General features: G+C 43.8%; 1 protein-coding gene across 1 annotated transcript in view; it reads right to left on the bottom strand.

The window, feature by feature from the left end:
- LOC311108157 (apolipoprotein(a)-like) overlaps positions 1–17,311 on the bottom strand; it is a 57,147-nt gene extending 39,836 nt beyond the window's left edge. The window contains exons 1-11 of the mRNA XM_084150782.1: positions 17,203–17,311; positions 16,220–16,355; positions 16,018–16,124; positions 15,317–15,431; positions 7,923–8,062; positions 7,572–7,692; positions 6,638–6,756; positions 6,216–6,378; positions 5,937–6,061; positions 5,582–5,741; positions 2,366–2,559 (exon numbers count right to left, since the gene is read on the bottom strand). Coding sequence (XP_084006908.1) covers positions 2,366–2,559; positions 5,582–5,741; positions 5,937–6,061; positions 6,216–6,378; positions 6,638–6,756; positions 7,572–7,692; positions 7,923–8,062; positions 15,317–15,431; positions 16,018–16,124; positions 16,220–16,355; positions 17,203–17,251 — 1,429 coding nt within the window. The 5' untranslated portion in view covers positions 17,252–17,311. The remainder of the gene's footprint in view (positions 1–2,365; positions 2,560–5,581; positions 5,742–5,936; positions 6,062–6,215; positions 6,379–6,637; positions 6,757–7,571; positions 7,693–7,922; positions 8,063–15,316; positions 15,432–16,017; positions 16,125–16,219; positions 16,356–17,202) is intronic.
- Between the last annotated feature and the right edge of the window lie 5,326 nt (positions 17,312–22,637).

Genomic DNA, 22,637 nt, shown 5'->3' with positions numbered 1-22,637 from the left:
GGGTCATTGTCCTGCTGGAAGGTGAACCTCCGTCCCAGTCTCAAATCTCTGGAAGACTGAAACAGGTTTCCTCAAGAATTTCCCTGTATTTAGCGGCATCCATCATTCCTTCAATTCTGACCAGTTTCCCAGTCCCTGTCAATGAAAAACATCCCCACAGCATGATACTGCCACCACCATGCTTCACTGTGGCGATGGTGTTCTCGGGGTTATGAGAGGTGTTGGGTTTACGCCAGACATAGCGTTTTCCTTGATGGCCAAAAAGCTCAATTTTAGTCTCATCTGACCAGAGTACGTTCTTCCATATGTTTGGGGAGTCTCCCACATGCCTTTTGGCGAATACTAAACGTGTTTACTTATTTTTCTCTTTAAGCAATGGCTTTTTTTCTGGTCACTCTTCCGTAAAGCCCAGCTCTGTGGAGTGTACGGCTTAAAGTGGTCCTATGGACAGATACTCCAATCTTCGCTGTGGAGCTTTGCAGCTCCTTCAGGGTTATCTTTGGTCTCTTTGTTGCCTCTCTGATTAATGCCCTCCGTGCCTGGTCCGTGAGTTTTGGTGGGTGGCCCTCTCTTGGCAGGTTTGTTGTGGTGCCATATTCTTTCCATTTTTTAATAATGGATTTAATGGTGCTCCGTGGGATGTTCAGAGATATTTTCTTTATAACCCAACCCTGATCTGTACTTCTCCACAACTTTTTCCCTGACTTGTTTGGAGAGCTCCTTGGTCTTCATGTTGCCGCTTGCTTGGTGGTGCCCCTTGCTTAGTGGTGTTGCAGACTCTGGGGCCTTTCAGAACAGGTGTATATATACTGAGATCATGTGACAGATCATGTGACACTTAGATTGCACACAGGTGGACTTCATTTAGCTAATTATGTGACTTCTGAAGGTAATTGTTTGGACCAGATCTTATTTAGGGACTTCATAGCAAAGGGGGTGAATCCATATGCACGCACCACATTTCCGTTATTTATTTTTTAGAATTTTTTGAAATAAGTTTTTTTTTTTTATTCCACTTCACCAATTTGGACTATTTTGTGTATGTCAATTACATTAAATCCAAATAAAAATCAATTTAAATTACAGGTTGTAATGCAACAAAATAGGAAAAACGCCAAGGGGGATGAATACTTCTGCAAGGCACTGTATAAGGAGGATGGGATCCACCCAAATCATTTGGGTTTCTGGATCCTTTCACAGCATTATAAGGCTGTGTTGAGACAATGACTTATCAATGACCCAAGCCTAGCTCAGCTAATCCCTACCATTGTGACGCAGTTGTCATAATGCTTCAGCAAATGTACATTACACCGGGGCTTTGGTAGACACAATGTAAGTAACCTAATTTATGTCCCTCTAACTGCTCTGAATGCCTCTGCTAATCCTACAGCTATTGTATGCAGTAATCATGTGCGTATGAACCAGATTTATACTGTTAGAACTGAGGCGGTGTGCCCTAGGAGGAAGTCCACTGTGTGCAGCTCACTCTGCACTAACATAAATAACATGATTATATCTACTTCTGCTAAGCTTCCCAGTAAAGCAATGAAATCAAGTAAGCATCCCAGAAGAAAAGTGCTCAAAATAGCCCACGTTAACATACAGTATAGAGAGAGTGGATCTTTGTTCTGGAGTTAGGAAGTTGGAAGAGGCAGGGCTATGTCTGTTATAACTAAATATGGTACCTTATTAAATATATTATATGAACTCCCCATGAAAAGTGTCTAAGTACATCCTTACATTTGTAATCACTTGATACCCTAGAAACTCATCATAACAGTGTATCTGTAACTTTCTCACTCATCATTATTCACGATTCATTCAGGATCATCTGTTATCATGGTAGCATCCACATTAATGTAGAAGTGTTTAGAATCATATTCTATTCTTATTTACAATAAAAGTGACTACAAAATGACTCACTATATTATTTACCATTAATTCCTATTGGGCACAAAATAATCTTAAACACAACCAAAACAAACAGCAAATGCATCCAACAAGTTTGTACAGTCCCAAGCTTAATGTAGTCATTGCGTGCTAGGAATACGGGACCAAAATACTTAACGTTTTACTACTTTAATATACATTTAAGTGAATACTTTTAGTCCCCAAAAATGGGGGGACTATGTACAAAAAGTGTTGTAATTTCTAAACGGTACACCCGATATGGATTTAAAAAAAACTCAAATTAAAGCTGACAGTCTGCATTTTAACCTCATAATCATTGTATCAATTCAAATCCAAATTGCTGGAGTGCAGAGCCAAAGCAACAAAATATGTGTCACTGTCGCAATACTTTTGGAGATCACTGTATATTTTCAAAGTAGCTTCCCCAACACTGATGAAAGGATGGATGGATTACCTCTGCTGTTGTCTGAGGGTGTCTGGGAGGGTGCTGGCTTGGGCTGGTCATGTTTGTCAGGCTTGGGAGTAGGCTTGGGAGCAGTTGGGCATTTATCCACACTGCAGAACTCCCAACGAACAGAGGGTTCAGTGGTGTAACACCATGGAGCACGGTCGCCATCAGGGTTCCTACACAGGTTTCTTCTCAAATCGCTGTGAAACACATGTAAAAGACATAATGTCCTCAGACACTGCAGATTACATATTACATTGTTTGGCTTTTAATGACCAGATAGTAGAAGACAGAGATAGAGCTAGAGATATACATTTCCCACTGGGCACAAACATCAGTTCAACATCTAGTTTTGATTTACATTTGATTTACACAATGGATTTAGTGTCACACCAGCCTTCGCTTTGGTTCCCCCTCCTGTCCAGCTCAAGCATTCGGTGTCACCGGCCTTCTAGCTGCTGCCGAACCTACTGCTGGAAAACGCCCTTCACTCATCAACCCTGGACTTGTCTCGTCATCATTACACACACCTGGTTCCAATCCCCACTATCACTATTTACTCCCTCTGCCATTTGTCTTTGTCGGTCATTGTAAATGTTACTTGTGTTCCTGAGAGGTATCTCTCCTACTATTTCCTGAGTACTTTATATTTTGCACTTTGGGTTTATGAAGATATATTTTGAGCACAACAGCGTTTGGGTTTCTTCCCGCTTTGATCTATGGTGCTTAAATAAATTCAGTAGTTCTAAACCTGCGACAGCCTCCTGCCTACTTAATATGCCATTTAGCAGACGCTTTTATCCAAAGCGACTTACAGTCATGCGTGCATACATTTTTGTGTATGGGTGGTCCCGGGGATCGAACCCACTACCTTGGCGTTACAAGCGCCGTGCTCTACCAGCTGAGCTACAGAGGACCACGACCTTCTCTCTACACCTGTGACAGAATGACCGACCCAAGAAAACAGGAAGCAGCAGGACATCCTGCCAACTGCAGGCTACACTACCACCTTCGCAGCTCCCCGTGGTCGTTCCAGCCACCCCACCACCATCTACATCACCCGGTCCGATCAGCAACGTCCACCTGCTCCTCCCGGAGTGGTTTGACGGCACCCCAGCTCACTGTAGGGGGTTTCTCCTGAAGTGTGACCTCCACCTTGCCCGTCATGCCAGGACGGCCTCCGAGAGGGACAAGGTGGCCTTGGTGATCTCGGTGCTGACAGGCCGGGCTCTGGAGTGGGCGCACGCCGTCTGGGAGAGGGACGGTCCAGAAGTGCATTCCTATGAGCGTTTCACCCAACTCTTCCGTGTCGTCTTCGACCACCCACAGAGGGCCAAGAGAGCGGTCCAGGACAGCGTCGGAGTACGCTCCGGACGGTGGCTGCGTCCACTGGCTGGAACGACCAGGCCCTGTTGACGGTTTTCCGCAGCAGGCTACAGGAAGACATCCAGACCGAGCAGGCCTGTCGCGATAAAGACCTCACGCTGGAACAGCTCATCGTCATGGCCATCCGCCTGGATAATCTCCTGCGTGGCCGTCGTCGCCCATCCCGGGGGTTCGGGTTTCTCCCAGGAACCTCCAGTGAGACTGAGCCCATGGAGGTGGGCACGACGCACCTTCCCCCTGCGGAACGTCAACGCTGCCGTCAACAGGGTCTCTGCTCCTACTGCAGGGAGTCGGACCACCCCTGGAATACCTGTCCCAGAAGGAGAACCAGGCGAGGAAGCGACAGGCCGAGGAGCGCTCCTACACCTTCCCAGGTAGGCGTGGACGTGCCTTGCTCCTCTCTGTCCACACAGCCCGTCCTCCTCCCTGTCACCTTCCCTGACTATCATGGTCCCCCACTGAGTCCTTCCCTAGTGGACTCAGGTGCTGCAGGCAATTTCCTAGACCAGTCAGTGGCCTTATCATTACGCATTCCTCTAGTCCCTTTACAACCCCCTATCCCAGTCCATGCCCTAGACAACCGTCCCCTAGGAACAGGACTGGTGCACCAGACCACGATTCCCATTTCCCTCACAGTTAATCACAACCACCACGAACGCATCACTTTCCTCATCTTAGACTCTCCTGCACACCCCGTAGTTTTAGGTTTCCCCTGGCTACGGTTGCATAACCCCAGTATATCATGGACAGAGAGGAGGTTGTTGGGTTGGTCGCAGGAGTGTCAGGGGAGGTGTTTCTCTGTGTCAATCTGTGCCAATTCCGTGGAAAGTCCGGACCAGGCCACCCACGTCCCTATCCCAGAGGAATACCGGGACCTACAGGTGGCCTCTGCATGACACAGAGGATCGGAGGGAGAAAGTGACACCCATTATCCCCTGTCCCACATTATAGGCTCCTGCTCCTGCTCCTCCGCCCTCACCTGCCCACTACGTGCCCTCTGATGTGCGGGACTGTCTCCTCGCCTGGGCACACACAGCAGCTGTGTCGGGGCACCCGGGTATAGCCCGTACTATCGACTGTCTCTCCGCCAAGTACTGGTGGCCCACCTTGACCCGGGACGTCCGGGTTTACGTCTCTTCCTGCTCCACCTGCACACAGAGCAAGACACCTAGACACCTAGACACCTCCCCTATGGCAAACTCCACCCACTGCCGGTTCTACAACGACCCTGGTCCCATCTCTCTGTGGACGTTGTCACAGACTTTCCCCCCTCGTAGGGACACACCACCATCCTGGTCGTTGTGGACCGGTTTTCCAAAGCCTGTCATTTTATTCCTCTGCCTGGTCTCCCTACGGCCCTGCAGACCACAGAGGCTCTCTTCTCTCACGTCTTCCGGCCATTTGTCTTTGTCGGTCATTGTAAATGTTACTTGTGTTCCTGAGAGGTATCTCTCCTACTATTTCCTGAGTACTTTATATTTTGCACTTTGGGTTCGCCCTTTGCCTTTTTGTTAATGAAGATATATTTTGAGCACAACATCGTTTGGGTTTCGTCCCGCTTTGATCTATGGTGCTTAAATAAATTCAGTAGTTCTAAACCTGCGACTGCCTCCTGCCTACTCCTCTCTACACCTGTGAAATGTAGGTCAAAAGTTGGGTGAAAAAATACAAAATGCCCTTACGTTGATGACTTTTTGCAAATCCAATCAGTTTTCCACATTGCTTCAATGTCATCACATAGATTTTTGGGGGTTGAAATGACGTGGAAACCACATTGATTCAACCAGTTTTTGCCCAGTGGGTAGAGATTATATTTGACTATGCTCTAGGCCTCACGCTTTAGGGAAGGCCTGCGGTGTCTTATTGTGACTGTGAGGTGTCATCGAGCTCCAGGCCTGGCATTTCTTCCCACTGATGGTCTCTGTCACAATACCACGATAGTCAATCCCGGTGCCCACATAGCAGTCTTCCTCAGCTGGAGGGGGCGCTGCGTAATCTGAGTTTTAAAAACAATATCACCCATGTCAACCAAATTAAATATAAATTTTGGTGAAAAATGTAGGCTGTATGGATTGGTAGTGGATTACATGAGTTTCGCTACATAATTAGTAAGTAGCGACTTTAGCACTTGGGAAAGCTCTATATAAATCCAATGCATTATCATCATCATCATGATGCAGTGTTAAGTGACCTGGTCCAGGAACATCTCCACAGTTAGGCACCTTGCAGTACTCCCAGCGTGTCTCTGGGTCTGTAGTAAAGCACCAGGGCATCTTCTCATTGTCTGGGTTCCTGCAATAGTTCAGTTCCAGGCCTCTGACAGGAACACAAACAACCACACATATTGGTTAAATCACAGTCAGTCTGTATCTATAAGACATTAAAACACTGATCGACTGCACTGAGAAAAGCAATGCTCGGTTCTTGCTTGAGTAAAAACAAGTTGCCCAATCTCATGGGTTGATCTTACTTGCATGGGTAGTTGTCTGGAGTTCTGTTGTGCTGTTGGGGTGTCTGAGTTGCCCAGAGCTGACAGGCTTTCCCAGATGCTGTCACGCCGATGGTTCCCCTGTAGGCACTGCCGTCGCCTGTGGCACAAGTGAGCTCCTCCACCACCTCGGGAGGCTCAGAGGCTAGGGGAGAGGGAGAGAGTGAGGAGATCTCCCTGGGAGTTTGTAAACTCATATGCTTTAATTAAATTGTCTATTTTTATGTGAAAGAGCAGGGGAACGAGGGGCCATGGGAGACAAATGAGATAAAAGATGAAGGGAATGAATGGGATTATAGAGTCGCTAGTAGGGACATGATGGGCAGACGGGGGAGAGATCCAGGGTACGAAAGCCATAGACAATATACTAGTAATAGTGTTGTATATCTATGATGATAGCTCACTGCAGCGAGGGATGGAGCAGAAGTCCCAGCGTTTGGAGGGGCTGGTGGTGAAACACCAGGGTCTGGGGTCTCCGTCTGGGTTCCTACAGTAATTCTCCTCCAGGTACTTCTCAGGAAGACTGGAGAGACAGGGAGGGGAGGGGATGGGGGGGGGGGGGGGGGGGGGTAGGCAGAAAGAGAAATACACAGAGAAAGGGACACAGGAAGAGGGAAAGAGAGCAAGATGAAGGATCACATGGTTAGACATATACAGTGAGCTCAAAACTATTGGGAAAGTGACACATTTTTTGTTGTTTTGGCTCTGTACTCCAGCACCATTTAGAAATTACAGCACTTTTTGTACATTATCCCATTTTAGGGGACAAAAAGTATTGGGAAAAATTCTACATTAATGTGGATGCTACCATGATGATGGATAATCCTGAATGAATCATGAATAATGATGAGTGAGAAAGTTATAGACGCACAAATATCATACCCCCAAGACATGCTAACCTCTCACCATTACAATAACAGGAAAGGTTAGCATTTTCTGGGGAGGGGTATGATATTTGTGCATCTAACTTTCTCACTCATCATTATTCACGATTCATTCAGGATTATCCCTAATCATAGTAGCATCCACATTAATGTAGAATGTTTCCCAATACTTTTTGTCCCCTAAAATGGGATATTGTACAAAAAGTGCTGTAATTTCTAAATGGTGCTGGAGTACAGAGCCAAAACAACAACAAATGTGTCACTTTCCCAATAGTTTTGAGCTCACTGTATAACAAATATATTAGAGAGAGAGAGAGAGAGAGAGAGAGAGAGAGAGAGAGAGAGAGCGGGAGAGAGAGAGAGAGAGAGAGAGAGAGAGAGAGAGAGAGAGAGAGAGAGAGAGAGAGAGAGAGAGAGAGAGAGAGAGAGAGAGAAAAAAAAAAATGCCTATTACGCGCTGGTAATGTAGCCGTGGTTGTGAGGTTTCTGGACGTCCCAGTGCTGGCAGGTGTAGCCATTCTCAGTGGTGGAGATCTTTCCACTGTAGTTCTTACCACCGCAGTGCATACATTCCTCTGTGGGCCAAACAACAGCGCTTTAGAAATAAAACACTTCCAAATTACACTTAATGCATTTTTATAGGTGAACTGTCATGATGAGTGAGTGACTAAAAAAGGTAGTCAACTCTTTGTTTGAATATAGATTGTATTTTAGTGGTTTTGAAATCTTAACTTTTGTGCAAACATGACACCAGCTGTTTCATAAGCTTATTGGGAGTGGGGACATAACACGATATTGAGGGTACCGCTGCAGTTCTGGACGTTGCAGGTCTCCCATCTGGTGTCAGGGTCTGTGGTGAAACACCAGGGGCCTTTGCTGTCCCCATCAGGGTTTCTGCAGAAGTTGGACTCCAGGTCGGCTTTGGGGTGTGTTGACGGAGTCATGCTGTAAGAGACGTTCACAAAGATAACGTGAATTACCTTCAGCTGCTAAGAAATCTAACCTCACAAGTTACTTAAAGAGATTGAACAGGATCTTAAGCACTTACAAATTTGTAACATATTGTATGATAATTATTTATTTTTTGCAGGACGTGGTTTCATTTGGCCCTCCCAAGTTTTCTGAGCAAAAAAAAAAGTGTTTTAAAATGTTTATTGTTGGACATAAAAGACTGTAACAACACCAGCAAATCAGCTCCAAGTGATTTTAATTTTGGAAATCTGTTCCAAAGTATTCTCACGCATTGTAGAGAGATATATGTAGGGTTGCAAAGCTACCGACAATTTACCAAAGTTACTGGAATCTTCAGTCATTTTGGTATTTAACAGAAAATATATGGCAATCTATCCTAACTTTGGTAATTTATACTTGAGTAACTTCAAAAATGTGTATTTATATAAAGTATTCATTTTTTTGGTATATCTGTGTCCATATTGTCCACGAGTTTCTAGTAGATAGACCATATGGTTCAAGAGAAAATAGCCTAATTAATGAAAAAAGCATCTAATCAACAATGGCATAATTTTCAAATAACTCTGCAACTGTTCCAACTATTGACTTTTTTCACAACTGCCACCAGTTTGATGCCAAAACATTGACAACAAATACATATTGACATAGTAAAATAAATCAAAGTGTGTTAAGGATATTTCATGCTGAAACCCTCATATATATGCTATTCACTAAGTTGATGGTTTATATTTAAGATACTGTTTTACAGCTTTGTCATTCTATATATATATATTTTTTGTGTCATCTTATTTAATTACTTCATATATTTTACATAGAGGGCCAGAGATAATCTGAAGTACCCAAAAGATGTCATGTGATAGATTACATAAAATCTATCACAGATACAAAAGATACGAAAATTCTGGTAGTTTACTGGTAAACTTTGAAAGTTTCCAGTAATATACCCTCCCTTTGCAACCCTAGATATACTGTATGTGATCGTCTACAAACGTAAGCAAGGTTTGAAGTTATTTTATCAAATATTATATCTGTTTGGGCTTCTTGCGGTTATTTTGCAGTCTACAAATTATTTGTAATTATGTTCCACTACTTTCAAAACTACTGGCAAAAATTATACAAAACCTTTACAATGCATCTTTTAATCTGCTGGTAGTCCATGTTATGTCAATAAAATACTTAATAGGAATATGAGAAATATTGTACAAGGCAGGGCCGGTATTATGGGCGGGCTTTAGGGGGCCTGGCCCGCTCTACCGTACCTCATTGCCCATCCAAATAAAATAAAAATAAATTTTTATTTTTATTTTTTATTTCACCTTTATTTAACCAGGTAAGCCAGTTGAGAACAAGTTCTCATTTACAACTGCGACCTGGCCAAGATAAAGCAAAGCAGTGCGATAAAAACAACAACACAGAGTTACATATGGCGTAAAAAAACATAAAGTCAAAAAATACAACAGAAAATATATATACAGTGTGTGCAAATGTAGCAAATTATGGAGGTAAGGCAATACATAGACTATAGTGCAAAATAATTACAATTAGTATTAACACTGGAATGCTAGATGTGCAAGAGATTATGTGCAAATAGAGATACTGGGGTGCAAATGAGCAAAATAAATAACAATATATTTACATTTAGATTTACGTCATTTAGCAGACGCTCTTATCCAGAGCGACTTACAAATTGGTGCATTCACCCTATAGCCAGTGGGATAACCACTTTACATTTTTATTTATTTATTTATTTATTTTTCAGGGGGGGGTAGAAGGATTAGTTTATCCTATCCCAGGTATTCCTTAAAGAGGTGGGGTTTCAGATGTCTCCGGAAGGTGGTGAGTGACTCCGCTGTCCTGGCGTCGTGAGGGAGCTTGTTCCACCATTGGGGTGCCAGAGCAGCGAACAGTTTTGACTGGGCTGAGCGGGAACTATGCTTCCGCAGAGGAAGGGGAGCCAGCAGGCCAGAGGTGGATGAACGCAATGCCCTCGTTTGGGTGTAGGGACTGATCAGAGCCTGAAGGTACGGAGGTGCCGTTCCCCTCACAGCTCCATAGGCAAGCACCATGGACTTTTAACAGATGCGAGCTTCAACTGGAAGCCAGTGGAGTGTGCGTAGGAGCGGGGTGACGTGAGAGAACTTGGGAAGGTTGAACACCAGACGGGCTGCGGCATTCTGGATGAGTTGTAGGGATTTAATGGCACAGGCAGGGAGCCCAGCCAACAGCGAGTTGCAGTAATCCAGACGGGAGATGACAAGTGCCTGGATTAGGACCTGTGCCGCTTCCTGTGTAAGGCAGGGTCGTACTCTCCGAATGTTGTAGAGCATGAACCTGCAGGATCGGGTCACCGCCTTGATGTTAGCGGAGAACGACAGGGTGTTGTCCAGGGTCACGCCAAGGCTCTTCGCACTCTGGGAGGAGGACACAACGGAGTTGTCAACCGTGATGGCGAGATCATGGAACGGGCAGTCCTTCCCCGGGAGGAAGAGCAGCTCCGTCTTGCCAAGGTTCAGCTTGAGGTGGTGATCCATCATCCATACTGATATGTCTGCCAGACATGCAGAGATGCGATTCACCACCTGGTTATCAGAAGGGGGAAAGGAGAAGATTAGTTGTGTGTCGTCAGCGTAGCAATGATAGGAGAGGCCATGTGAGGATATGACAGAGCCAAGTGACTTGGTGTATAGCGAGAATAGGAGAGGGCCTAGAACTGAGCCCTGGGGGACACCAGTGGTGAGAGCACGTGGAGCGGAGACAGCTTCTCGGCACGCCACTTGGTAGGAGCGACCGGTCAGGTAGGACGCAATCCAAGAGTGAGCCGCGCCGGAGATGCCCAGCTCGGAGAGGGTGGAGAGGAGGATCTGATGGTTCACAGTATCAAAGGCAGCAGACAGGTCTAGAAGGACAAGAGCAGAGGAGAGAGAGTTAGCTTTAGCAGTGCGGAGAGCCTCCGTGACACAGAGAAGAGCAGTCTCAGTTGAATGACCAGTCCTGAAACCTGACTGGTTTGGATCAAGAAGGTCATTCTGAGAGAGATAACAAGAGAGTTGGCTAAAGACGGCACGCTCAATAGTTTTGGAAAGAAAAAAAGAAAGAAGGGATACTGGTCTGTAGTTGTGGACATCAGAGGGATCAAGTGTTGGTTTTTTGAGAAGGGGTGCAACTCTCGCTCTCTTGAAGACGGAAGGGACATAGCCAGCGGTCAAGGATGAGTTGATCAGCGAGGTGAGGTAGGGGAGAAGGTCACCGGAGATGGTCTGGAGAAGAGAGGAGGGGATGGGGTCAAGCGGGCAGGTTGTTGGGCGGCCTGTAGTCACAAGTCGCAAGATTTTGTCTGGAGAGAGAGGGGAGAAAGAAGTCAAAGCATAGGGTAGGGCAGTGTGAGCAGGACCAGCAGTGTCATTAGACTTAACAAACGAGGATCGGATGTCGTCAACCTTCTTTTCAAAGTGGTTGACGAAGTCATCCACAGAGAGGGAGGAGGGGGGGGGGGAGGATTCAGCAGGGAGGAGAATGTGGCAAAGAGCTTCCTAGGGTTAGAGGCAGATGCTTGGAATTTAGAGTGGTAGAAAGTGGCCTTAGCAGCAGAAACAGATGAAGAAAATGTAGAGAGGAGGGAGTGAAAAGATGCCAGGTCCACAGGGATGAGGTAGTTGGGTGGGCTAATTTCAGATGGGCTGTGTACAGGTGCAGTGATCGGTAAGGTGCTCTGACAACTGATGCTTAAAGTTAGTGAGGGAGATAAGAGTCTCCAGCTTCAGAGATTGTTGCAGTTCGTTCCAGTCATTGGCAGCAGAGAACTGGAAGGAATGGCGGCCAAAGGAGGTGTTGGCTTTGGGGATGACCAGTGAGATATACCTGCTGGAGCGCAGACTACGGGTGGGTGCTGCTATGGTGACCAATGAGCTAAGATAAGGCGGGGATTTGCCTAGCAGTGATTTATATATGGCCTGGAGCCAGTGAGTTTGACGACGAACATGTAGTGAGGACCAGCCAACAAGAGCGTACAGGTCACAGTGGTGGGTAGTGTATGGGGCTTTGGAGACAAAACGGATGGCACTGTGATAGACTACCTCCAATTTGCTGAGTAGAGTGTTGGAGGCTATTTTGTAAATGACATCGCCGAAGTCAAGGATCGGTAGGATAGTCAGTTTTACGAGGGCATGTTTGGCAGCATGAGTGAAGGAGGCTTTGTTGCGAAATAGGAAGCCGATTCTAGATTTAACTTTGGATTGGAGATTCTTAATGTGAGTCTGGAAGGAGAGTTTACAGTCTAACCAGACACCTAGGTTTTTGTAGTTGTCCACATATTCTAGGTCAGACCCGTCGAGAGTAGTGATTCTAGTCGGGTGGGCGGGTGCCAGCAGCGTTCGATTGAAGAGCATGCATTTAGTTTTACTAGTGTTTAAGAGCAGTTGTAGGCTACTGAAAGAGTGTTGTAGGCATTGAAGCTCGTTTGGAGGTTTGTTAACACAGTGTCCAATGAAGGGCCAGATGTATACAAAATGGTGTCGTCTGCGTAGAGGTGGATCTGAGAGTCACCAGCAGCAAGAGCGACATCATTGATATACACGGAGAAAAGAGTCGGCCCAAGAATTGAACCCTGTGGCACCCCCATAGAGATTGCCATAGGTCCAGACAACAGGCCCTCCGATTTGACACATTGATCTCTATCTGAGAAGTAGTTGGTGAACCAGGCGAGGCAGTCATTTGAGAAACCAAGGCTATTTAGTCTGCCAATAAGAATGCGGTGGTTGACAGAGTCGAAAGCCTTGGCCAGGTCGATGAAGACGGCTGCACAGTTCTGTCTATTATCGATCGCGGTTATAATATCGTTTAGGACCTTGAGCGTGGCTGAAGTGCACCCATGACCAGCTCAGAAACCGGATTGCATAGCGGAGAAGGTACGGTGGGATTCGAAATGGTCGGTGATCTGTTTGTTAACTTGGCTTTCAAATACTTTGGATATAGGTCTGTAACAGTTTGGATCTAGAGTGTCACCCCCTTTGAAGAGGGGGATGACCGCGGCAGCTTTCCAATCTCTGGGGATCTCAGACGTTACGAAAGAGAGGTTGAACAGGCTAGTAATAGGGGTTGCGACAATGTCGGCGGCTAGTTTTAGAAAGAAAGGGTCCAGATTGTCTAGCCCAGCTGATTTGTAGGGGTCCAGATTTTGCAGCTCTTTCAGAACATCAGCTGTCTGAATTTGTGTGAAGGAGAAGCGGGGGGGGGGGGGGGGGGGGGGCATGGGCAAGTTGCAGCGGAGGGTGCAGAGTTGGTGGCCGGGGTAGTGGTAGCCAGGTGGAAAGCATGGCCAGCCGTAGCAAAATGCTTGTTGAAATTCTCGATTATTGTAGATTTATCGGTGGTGATAGTATTTCCTAGCCTCAGAGCAGTGGGCAGCTGGTTTGATAATATATTGATAATATTGATAATTTATTTGACCGAAACGTGCGCCAACAGGAAGACGCATCAATCTCAGTTAAAGCATTGAAACGAGCGAAACAGCGCCGCTGTCTCAGTATGTGTTGACCAGTCATCTGATGCTGTCTGGACCAAAAGAGTATAGCATGTCATACTATTTCTGTCCAGAGAGCTTCAGATACAGTACATGGGCTACATATAGAGGGGCGCTGTTTCGCTCGCTCTGCTGCTTTGTCCGGTGATATAGTTTCAGCAGAGTCTGTCCAGTATAAGCTCAATGCGTTTCTTTGGGAATAATATGCAGACATAAGCTTCCTGCCTTTGGGACAAAGACCCCCATTGTTATGGCGGAGACATGAGCATCTCGCCATTATATACAGATCTCTGGTTTCAGCCTCTTGCGAGTTGGAAATGAAAGTTGGCGGGTGCACAGTGCACTGTTAGCATGCTGGGTTGCAGGGTTGCCCGAAAGTAAATACATGTTTTGCCATAGCTATACAATTACTCCTGTCTAAATAAAATAATTGAAAAAACTTCACCAGGGAGCATGACTTAGCCACAGAGGTTAATTATCTTATAGATTTTTTTTTTGCTGTGGATTGTTTCAAATCACAAGTGTGTTTGGGAAGCCCGCGATTTGGGTAGTGCTCGTGGCAATAGGTCTAGCTGATTGAGTTGCGGCTGTCAGTGAAAAGCGTCTAAAATATGTGTTAAGATCATGTGTTTCGAGTATAACGGGCACTTCGTCCCCCCACATTCTGAAATTGCATTTTTGTCCCCCCCAGTTTTATCATTGGAATGTGATACAAAACCAGGCAACAGTGTGCTTTAAGACCATGTGAACGCCTCCGAGCAATCAGGTAGGCTGTTTGGATATTTATCAGACTGGATAAAAAAAGTTTTAAAAAACTCTGAGGGCCCGGAATAGGCTAGTATATACAATGTTGCAAGTTCGCTAGCGACAGCTTCAGGATGGACCAAGTGATGGTTTGATGAAATGTTGCACTTCACTAGCAATAGCTCAAGTCAAGACAGATAGAAAGGGAGGCAGACAGGCGGAGTAGAGAGATTAATGTGATTGAAAGAACCAGAATTTTCATCAGGATATTTTCTACTGTTTTTATTTGTTGGCTTTAGGCCTATTTATTTTACTTAGTTGATGATGGAAGTTATAGGCCTACTCAGGGGCGCAACTTTGGTTTTAGACACTCCAAACAGCCTACCCGACCGCTCGGAGGCATCCACATGGTCCTAAAGCACACCCTTGACTCGTTTTGTATCACATTCCAATGATAAAACTGGGGGGGACAAAAATGCAATTTTAGAGTGAAGTTGCGCCCCTGGGTCTACTGCAGCATCTCTGAGTTCTATGCTCTCATTTCTTTAGCCGCCAATGAATCACAGTGTATCAATGTATCCAAATGGCAGAGGCTAGAGCTCTCGCAATAGTTGAATTTTAACTTTTAGATTTTTATAATTTTACTTCAGATTTTTATGATTACCCACGTGACAATAACTTTGAGAAAGGAAAACGTTATTATTGAAATTAAACTGTTCCACGAAAATGCGCATATACAAATAATCATAACTGGCACACAGATTGGTAGAAATGGTAGGATAAATTGTAGGCCTAAGTTTCCCTAAATCTCACGAGCTGCCTATGGTCTTTACTATTACAGCCATAAAAACAATTGTGAGCGCGCAAGCACGTGCACACATAGGAAGTCCCGTGAAAAAAATCAGAGGCCTGTCCAACTGATTAGTTCTGGCGCCGGATCTGGTACAAGGTGTGGCGGAGCATACTTTGGCTTTTGTGGATATTTTGATGCCCATCTCTGGCAAGTCTTCCCAGAGATTGTTTTGGACTTTGTTCCTCTGTAGTCCATACCGATTCCATTTACACACTCCTTCAAGTACTCTGTAAAGACAGAGAATAAGATGTCTCAACAGTAGTAGGTGGGTTGCTTTTTAGTAATCTTCTTGGGTAATTAAAAAGCATCATCAGGCTTTTACTATCTGCGATGTTGTCAGATATGGTCAGTATGGAATTTGAAATACCCTATGTGCCTCCCACTGAAGGACTGATTGGACTCTCTTGTTTAGATAACCTGCTTCAACTCTTCGGTTTGTTTACTGACACAGTCCAATCCTCTTACCAAAAATAATGTTGACAAATACAATCACATGAAACTCAATTGTATTCTAATATTTGTAATACATTATGTATTCATGATGATGAGATGCATATTTACTGTATGAAATGAATGAGAGCCCTTCAGGTCTACAGATGTAGGATCTACATTTGAACCAGTTTGCTACAGCAGGACAATAATCCTGTAGCAACAGGAAATGGGAATTATTATGTGGATTATAATTAATGGACATTTTTGTAGAGGGTTGATACATTTTTCATAAGAGAAAATCTCCTGTAACAGGGTAATCAAATTAAGATCCTACATCTGTAGCTACTTATCAAGAAAAGTCAGAAACACATTAGGACTTGCCTTTCTTTTCATATAGAGAAGTGATGGTTCTTCTCAGAACAGGCTCTATTTTGCTGTTTGCTGGTATTGTCAAACATTCTTGATCCTTTTCAATGTACATGAAGGACCTACCAAGAAACATTCAGAATGAAATTTGACTATGTAAATCATCTCTCACAAATTAATTAATTCTCACTATTAATGACCATAAACATAATGATACCTGCAAGTGAAAGCTTTTTCAACGTTACACTTGATGGCACATTCTAGGACTGTGTCTACTAAGTATTCCCTCTTCACCAAAGAGAGAATCCAGGCGCCCTCTGTTTTTGCATATTCGTCCAGGACAGCCGCACTGACTAAAAGGACAAACAGATAACAAATACTGACTATGACTGAAAATATTACCGGGCCCTTTTTGCTTACACTTGCTCTGTGATGCAATGCTTAAACCCAATGGTTCCAGGGCTAAGCTGCTGTTACAGACCGCTAACATAGATGTTGCAACATGAAGGTCTATTGACAAATGAGTCATTTCTGGAGTGGACATACACCACAGACAAAAAACAAGTTATTTCAAAACAATTTACAAGTAAGAAAAATGTATGTGATAAACAGTGTTTCAAACACTTTACATTGTTCTTATTACTGTGATTAAACTAACTGCTTCAGTTATAAGGTTTGACAGACTCCTGAGTGGCGCAGTGGTCTAAGGCACTGCATCGCAGTGCTAACTGTGCCACTAGAGATCCTGGTTCGAATCCGTCGCAGCTGGCCGTGACCGGGAGACTCATGGGCGGCGCACAATTGGCCCAGCGTCGTCCAGGGTAGGGGAGGGAATGGCCGGCAGGGATGTAGCTCAGTTGATAGAGCATGGCGTTTGCAACGCCAGGGTTGTGAGTTCGTTTCCCACGGGGGGCCAGTATAAAAAAATAAAAAATGTATTCACTAACTGTAAGTCGCTCTGGATAAGAGTGTCTGCTAAATGACTAAAATGTAAAGATAATCTTACAAAATTATTAGATTGAAGAACTAAGCACACCTGAAGTAACTTCGTAGACACAGGTACCTAGCAAAAAACTTAAGGGAACAGATAGAAGGACTAATTTGTGAATAAACATTACATTCGCAAGTATAAACACTGTGTGGGAATCCTTCAGTTCACTTCAACTTCCAATGTGTAAAATGATGCCAGCTATATCTTACCTGCAGAGAAAAGGGTGCCTAGCAAGAACACTGCTTTGTACAGGTCCATGATGCACACTGTCAAGCAGCGTATACAAACTCACCAGTTTGATGCGTTTTGTGTCTTTTTAGCCATGTCAGTAAGACAAATAAATAGATTTCACTCATCAGTCAATCATTGGCCTAACAAGGACATGGAGCAGAGGTCAGGCTGTGTATGTCAATGGGATTTGAGTACATTCACATACATAGTTCTGTCTTGATGTATTGTACTGTAGGCTACAGCTGCTCTCCACCTCACTCGCCTGATGGTAGAATTTTTCATCCATAACTCCTTTTTATACTATATGAGGCATTTGTATTCTAATCAATAATGTTGTGTCTTGTCACCACTCTGTATGCATAAACAGACACATCTCAAAAACCTTACGAGAAATTAAACGCAGAGACAGAAGTGTTGAGTGACATGTTTATGCAATAAATAAAAGTAGATTAAAATGTTTCAGATGTTTTGTTTCAGAATTTTTTTATGACAAATTATCTGTGTGATGTAGCTCTGTCTAAAATCGATATTGGTGGTTAATTATCAGCTAAAAGAGACCAATGTCCTCTTTTGCAAACAGAACTTTACAAAACAACCTACTTTTGTTGTAGAGTAATTCAATAAATCACCTCTTTTCAGTTACTTGCTATTTATTTTTGCAAGAATTACGGAAATGGCTCCTTCGCTCACTCATTTTGCCTCAGATATGAGTGAAAGGTAAGGTGTTCTGAGAGGGGTAATTACAAGATTAGGCTACGAGACTAGCCTACCTGGCGCATGACAGATAGATAGCCAACATCAAGGTTCCCCAACTGGTGGCCTGTGAGCCACATTTACCCCACAAGTTTTCTGAGCAAAAAAAAATACAACAAAGAAATTATATACAGTGGGGGAAAAAAGTATTTAGTCAGCCACCAATTGTGCAAGTTCTCCCACTTAAAAAGATGAGAGAGGCCTGTAATTTTCATCATAGGTACACGTCAACTATAACAGACAAATTGAGAAAAAAATATCCAGAAAATCACATTGTAGGATTTTTAATGAATTTATTTGCAAATTATGGTGGAAAATAAGTATTTGGTCAATAACAAAAGTTTCTCAATACTTTGTTATATACCCTTTGTTGGCAATGACACAGGTCAAACGTTTTCTGTAAGTCTTCACAAGGTTTTCACACACTGTTGCTGGTATTTTGGCCCATTCCTCCATGCAGATCTCCTCTAGAGCAGTGATGTTTTGGGGCTGTCGCTGGGCAACACGGACTTTCAACTCCCTCCAAAGATTTTCTATGGGGTTGAGATCTGGAGACTGGCTAGGCCACTCCAGGACCTTGAAATGCTTCTTACGAAGCCACTCCTTCGTTGCCCGGGCGGTGTGTTTGGGATCATTGTCATGCTGAAAGACCCAGCCACGTTTCATCTTCAATGCCCTTGCTGATGGAAGGAGGTTTTCACTCAAAATCTCACGATACATGGCCCCATTCATTCTTTCCTTTACACGGATCAGTCGTCCTGGTCCCTTTGCAGAAAAACAGCCCCAAAGCATGATGTTTCCACCCCCATGCTTCACAGTAGGTATGGTGTTCTTTGGATGCAACTCAGCATTCTTTGTCCTCCAAACACGACGAGTTGAGTTTTTACCAAAAAGTTCTATTTTGGTTTCATCTGACCATATGACATTCTCCCAATCCTCTTCTGGATCATCCAAATGCACTCTAGCAAACTTCAGACGGGCCTGGACATGTACTGGCTTAAGCAGGGGGACACGTCTGGCACTGCAGGATTTGAGTCCCTGGCGGCGTAGTGTGTTACTGATGGTAGGCTTTGTTACTTTGGTCCCAGCTCTCTACAGGTCATTCACTAGGTCCCCCCGTGTGGTTCTGGGATTTTTGCTCACCGTTCTTGTGATCATTTAGACCCCACGGGGTGAGATCTTGTGTGGAGCCCCAGATCGAGGGAGATTATCAGTGGTCTTGTATGTCTTCCATTTCCTAATAATTGCTCCCACAGTTGATTTCTTCAAACCAAGCTGCTTACCTATTGCAGATTCAGTCTTCCCAGCCTGGTGCAGGTCTACACTTTTGTTTCTGGTGTCCTTTGACAGCTCTTTGGTCTTGGCCATAGTGGAGTTTGGAGTGTGACTGTTTGAGGTTGTGGACAGGTGTCTTTTATACTGATAACAAGTTCAAACAGGTGCCAAAAATACAGGTAACGAGTGGAGGACAGAGGAGCCTCTTAAAGAAGAAGTTACAGGTCTGTGAGAGCCAGAAATCTTGCTTGTTTGTAGGTGACCAAATACTTATTTTCCACCATAATTTGCAAATATTCATTTAAAATCCTACAATGTGATTTTCTGGAGAAAAAATATCTCAATTTGTCTGTCATAGTTGACGTGTACCTATGATGAACATTTTTAAGTGGGAGAACTTGCACAATTGGTGGCTGACTAAATACTTTTTTCCCCCACTGTATATACACTGAGTCTACAAATACATTAAGAACACCTCCCAGCAGCGTTGCAATTCTTGACACAAACCGGTGCACCTGGCACCTACTACCATACCCCGTTCAAAGACATTGAAATATTTTGAAATATTTTGACATGCCTCAGTTATCTGAAGGCTTAAAAATCCTTTATTAACCTGTCTCCTCCACCTTCATCTACACTGATTGAAGTGGATTTATCAAGTGACATCAATAAGGGGTCATAGGTTTCACCTGGATTCACCTGATCAGTCTGTATCATGGAAAGAGCAGGTGTTCTTAATGTTTTGTACATTCAGTGTATATATTTGTAAATGCTTTTCATTGTTATACATAATAGACTGTAAAAACACCAGGAAATGATTGTATTGTTGATCTCCCCTATCATCTAAGCTTAATGTGCTCAGCCGGTAATACACTCCTGTCCCTCGGCGAAAGGTTTGTACATAAAACATACTCCATTCAGGCTGCAAAGGCATCGGTTTCCTCCTTAACCAGTGGCGACCCGTCATTCAGGGCAGGTGGGGCAGAGCCACATACAAACAAATAAAGCCGCATACAAACATGGTCTCTTTTTTGCTTTCTTGAGTAAGGCAGCTCCAAAATGCATGTGTTTCAGCCTAGCTCAGTGCTTTCTGTGGTGGTGGGGCAGCCAGCGGAAAATACGGAGCATAGGGGTTGGTAATGTTCTCTAGTTGCGCCGTGATTGGCTGAGTGTTCTGTCACTCATGGGGATACTACGTCACCGCAAAATCTACAGGGAGAGCTCGAAAAATCAAGCCCCTTGGGTGCTGCCATAGAGTTACATTAGAAGTGCCCATCCAAGAAGGCTCAAGGTCATTGGCCACAGATAAAATGAAGTCAAATCACGTTATATCTACCGTAGCTTTGATTGGACTGATCATGTCAACATCATAGTTTCAAAATCTTAGCTAGCAAGCTAGACAAGCAGTCATCTTCATGAATCTAGTCGACAATCTACTGGCAAATCCTTTTCAATCCTTCTCATATGAAGAGGATTATAGATTAAATGTATCGGCACTCATCGACCATTGGACATAAAAATCACAAATTCAACAGTGAGTGGTTTGGAAGGAATCAGTGGCTAACTGCAACCGTTGCAAAGCAATCACTAGCCTGCTATTCAGTGGAATAAAAAAAAGCTTTAAAGAGAAATGCCATGGCAGCTACGATGCAATTAAGAAGTAGCTCAAAAACCCGCAACCAACAACAAATACATTTTCACCCATGACATAGTTTTCAAAGTAGCCCAATTGACTGGAAAACTGCGGTCATGGCAACCCTTATAACGTGATTTGACTTCATTTTATCTGTGGCCAATGACCTTGAGCCTTCTTGGATGGGCACTTCTAATGTAACTATCTAGCACGCACTAGTGGCTGCCTAGGCTACACATATAATAGATGGGTGGGTTGTTTAGCAACAAAATCAACACATGCACAACCATGGAGCAAAACAGGCAGGGTTGGCTAAGGGTTGCCATGACCGCAGTTTTCCAGTCAATTGGGCTACTTTGAAAACGATGTCATGGGTGAAAATGTATTTGTTGTTGGTTGCGGGTTTTTGAGCTACTTCTTAATTGCATCGTAGCTGCCATGGCATTTCTCTTTAAAGCTTTTTTATATTAATTTAACTGTGACCTATCAGGCAGTGAGGCAGGCTGTTGCTGAGTGAGTGAGTGAGTGAGTGAGTGAGTGAGTGAGTGAGTGAGTGAGTGAGTAAATACATGACTGAATGAGTGGTGGGGAAGGAGGGAGTGGGAGGGCTGGAGAGGTGTGTGTGTGTTGAGCATAGTTATTGGTGTTGAGAGAGCTCTGCAGCAGGCAGTAATGCCAAGTGATGTGAGAACAACAAACTAATTAACTAGCACTGGCTAGCTACAAACTTCTCCCTAATAATTATTGTTTGCCTCGTTCATTGCAACAACTAGCATAGGTTGATAATATGACTAGGATTGTGTCTTTGCCTGCCAATCCAATTTGTGGGAGGTGCTTCAGGAAGCATGGGGTGAAATCTCTTCAGATTGCCTCAACAAATTGACAACTAGAATGCCAAAGGTCTGCAAGGCTGTAATTGCTGCAAATGGAGGTTCTTTGACGAAAGCAAATTTTGAAGGACACAATTATTATTTATATTAAAAATCATTATTTCTAACCTTGTCAATGACTACATTTCCTATGCATTTTGCTATATTTCCTATTCAAACTCATTTCATGTATGTTTTCATGGAAAACAAGGACATTTCTAAGTGACCCCACACTTTTGAACGGTAGTGTATATCAACAGAATCAAGCCTTTAGAGGTTCATGTTAATTATCCTTCATTATAATTGTCAAACATGACTGGCGTTTAGCCTATATTTATGTAATTAAAAGTCTCCTTAAAGTTTGGCTACATTTTCTGGCACCTCCCTCATGTTAGCATCGGTGTGGACATGAGAGGATGTAGTCAATATATATATATATATATATATCCTAGGCTACACTTTTACATGTAGGCTAATTATTTATGTAGGGTGAATTAGGAATACTATAAATGGGATTATTTTATTTTTTCCGTCTTCTGTAACCTCTTTCGACATCTATCCAACATATTAGCCCAACACATGATACATTTCTGAAATTAAGATGTTTCCTAATCACAAAAACAAAACAAATGTTGATATCACATTCACAGGAGGCATAACACACCCATTTGTGTACACTGACTCAAAACCATATTTTCAGTTCGCATTTGGTAGACTGGGACAGCAGGTTAAATAATCTGGGACACCATTATTATAGTCCTAATTGTTCCCCAATGACAATTCAATTACATTTTGTGTGATTAGGAAACATCTGAGGATTTCAGAAATGTACACCACATGACCAAAAGTATGTGGACACCTGCTCATCGAACATCTCAGTCCA

Source organism: Coregonus lavaretus, assembly GCF_964263955.1.
Source record: "Coregonus lavaretus genome assembly, chromosome: 33".
Lineage (NCBI taxonomy): Eukaryota > Metazoa > Chordata > Actinopteri > Salmoniformes > Salmonidae > Coregonus > Coregonus lavaretus.
The sequence above is the reverse complement of the archived record's forward strand: the minus strand, read 5'-3'. Positions and strand labels throughout refer to the sequence as shown.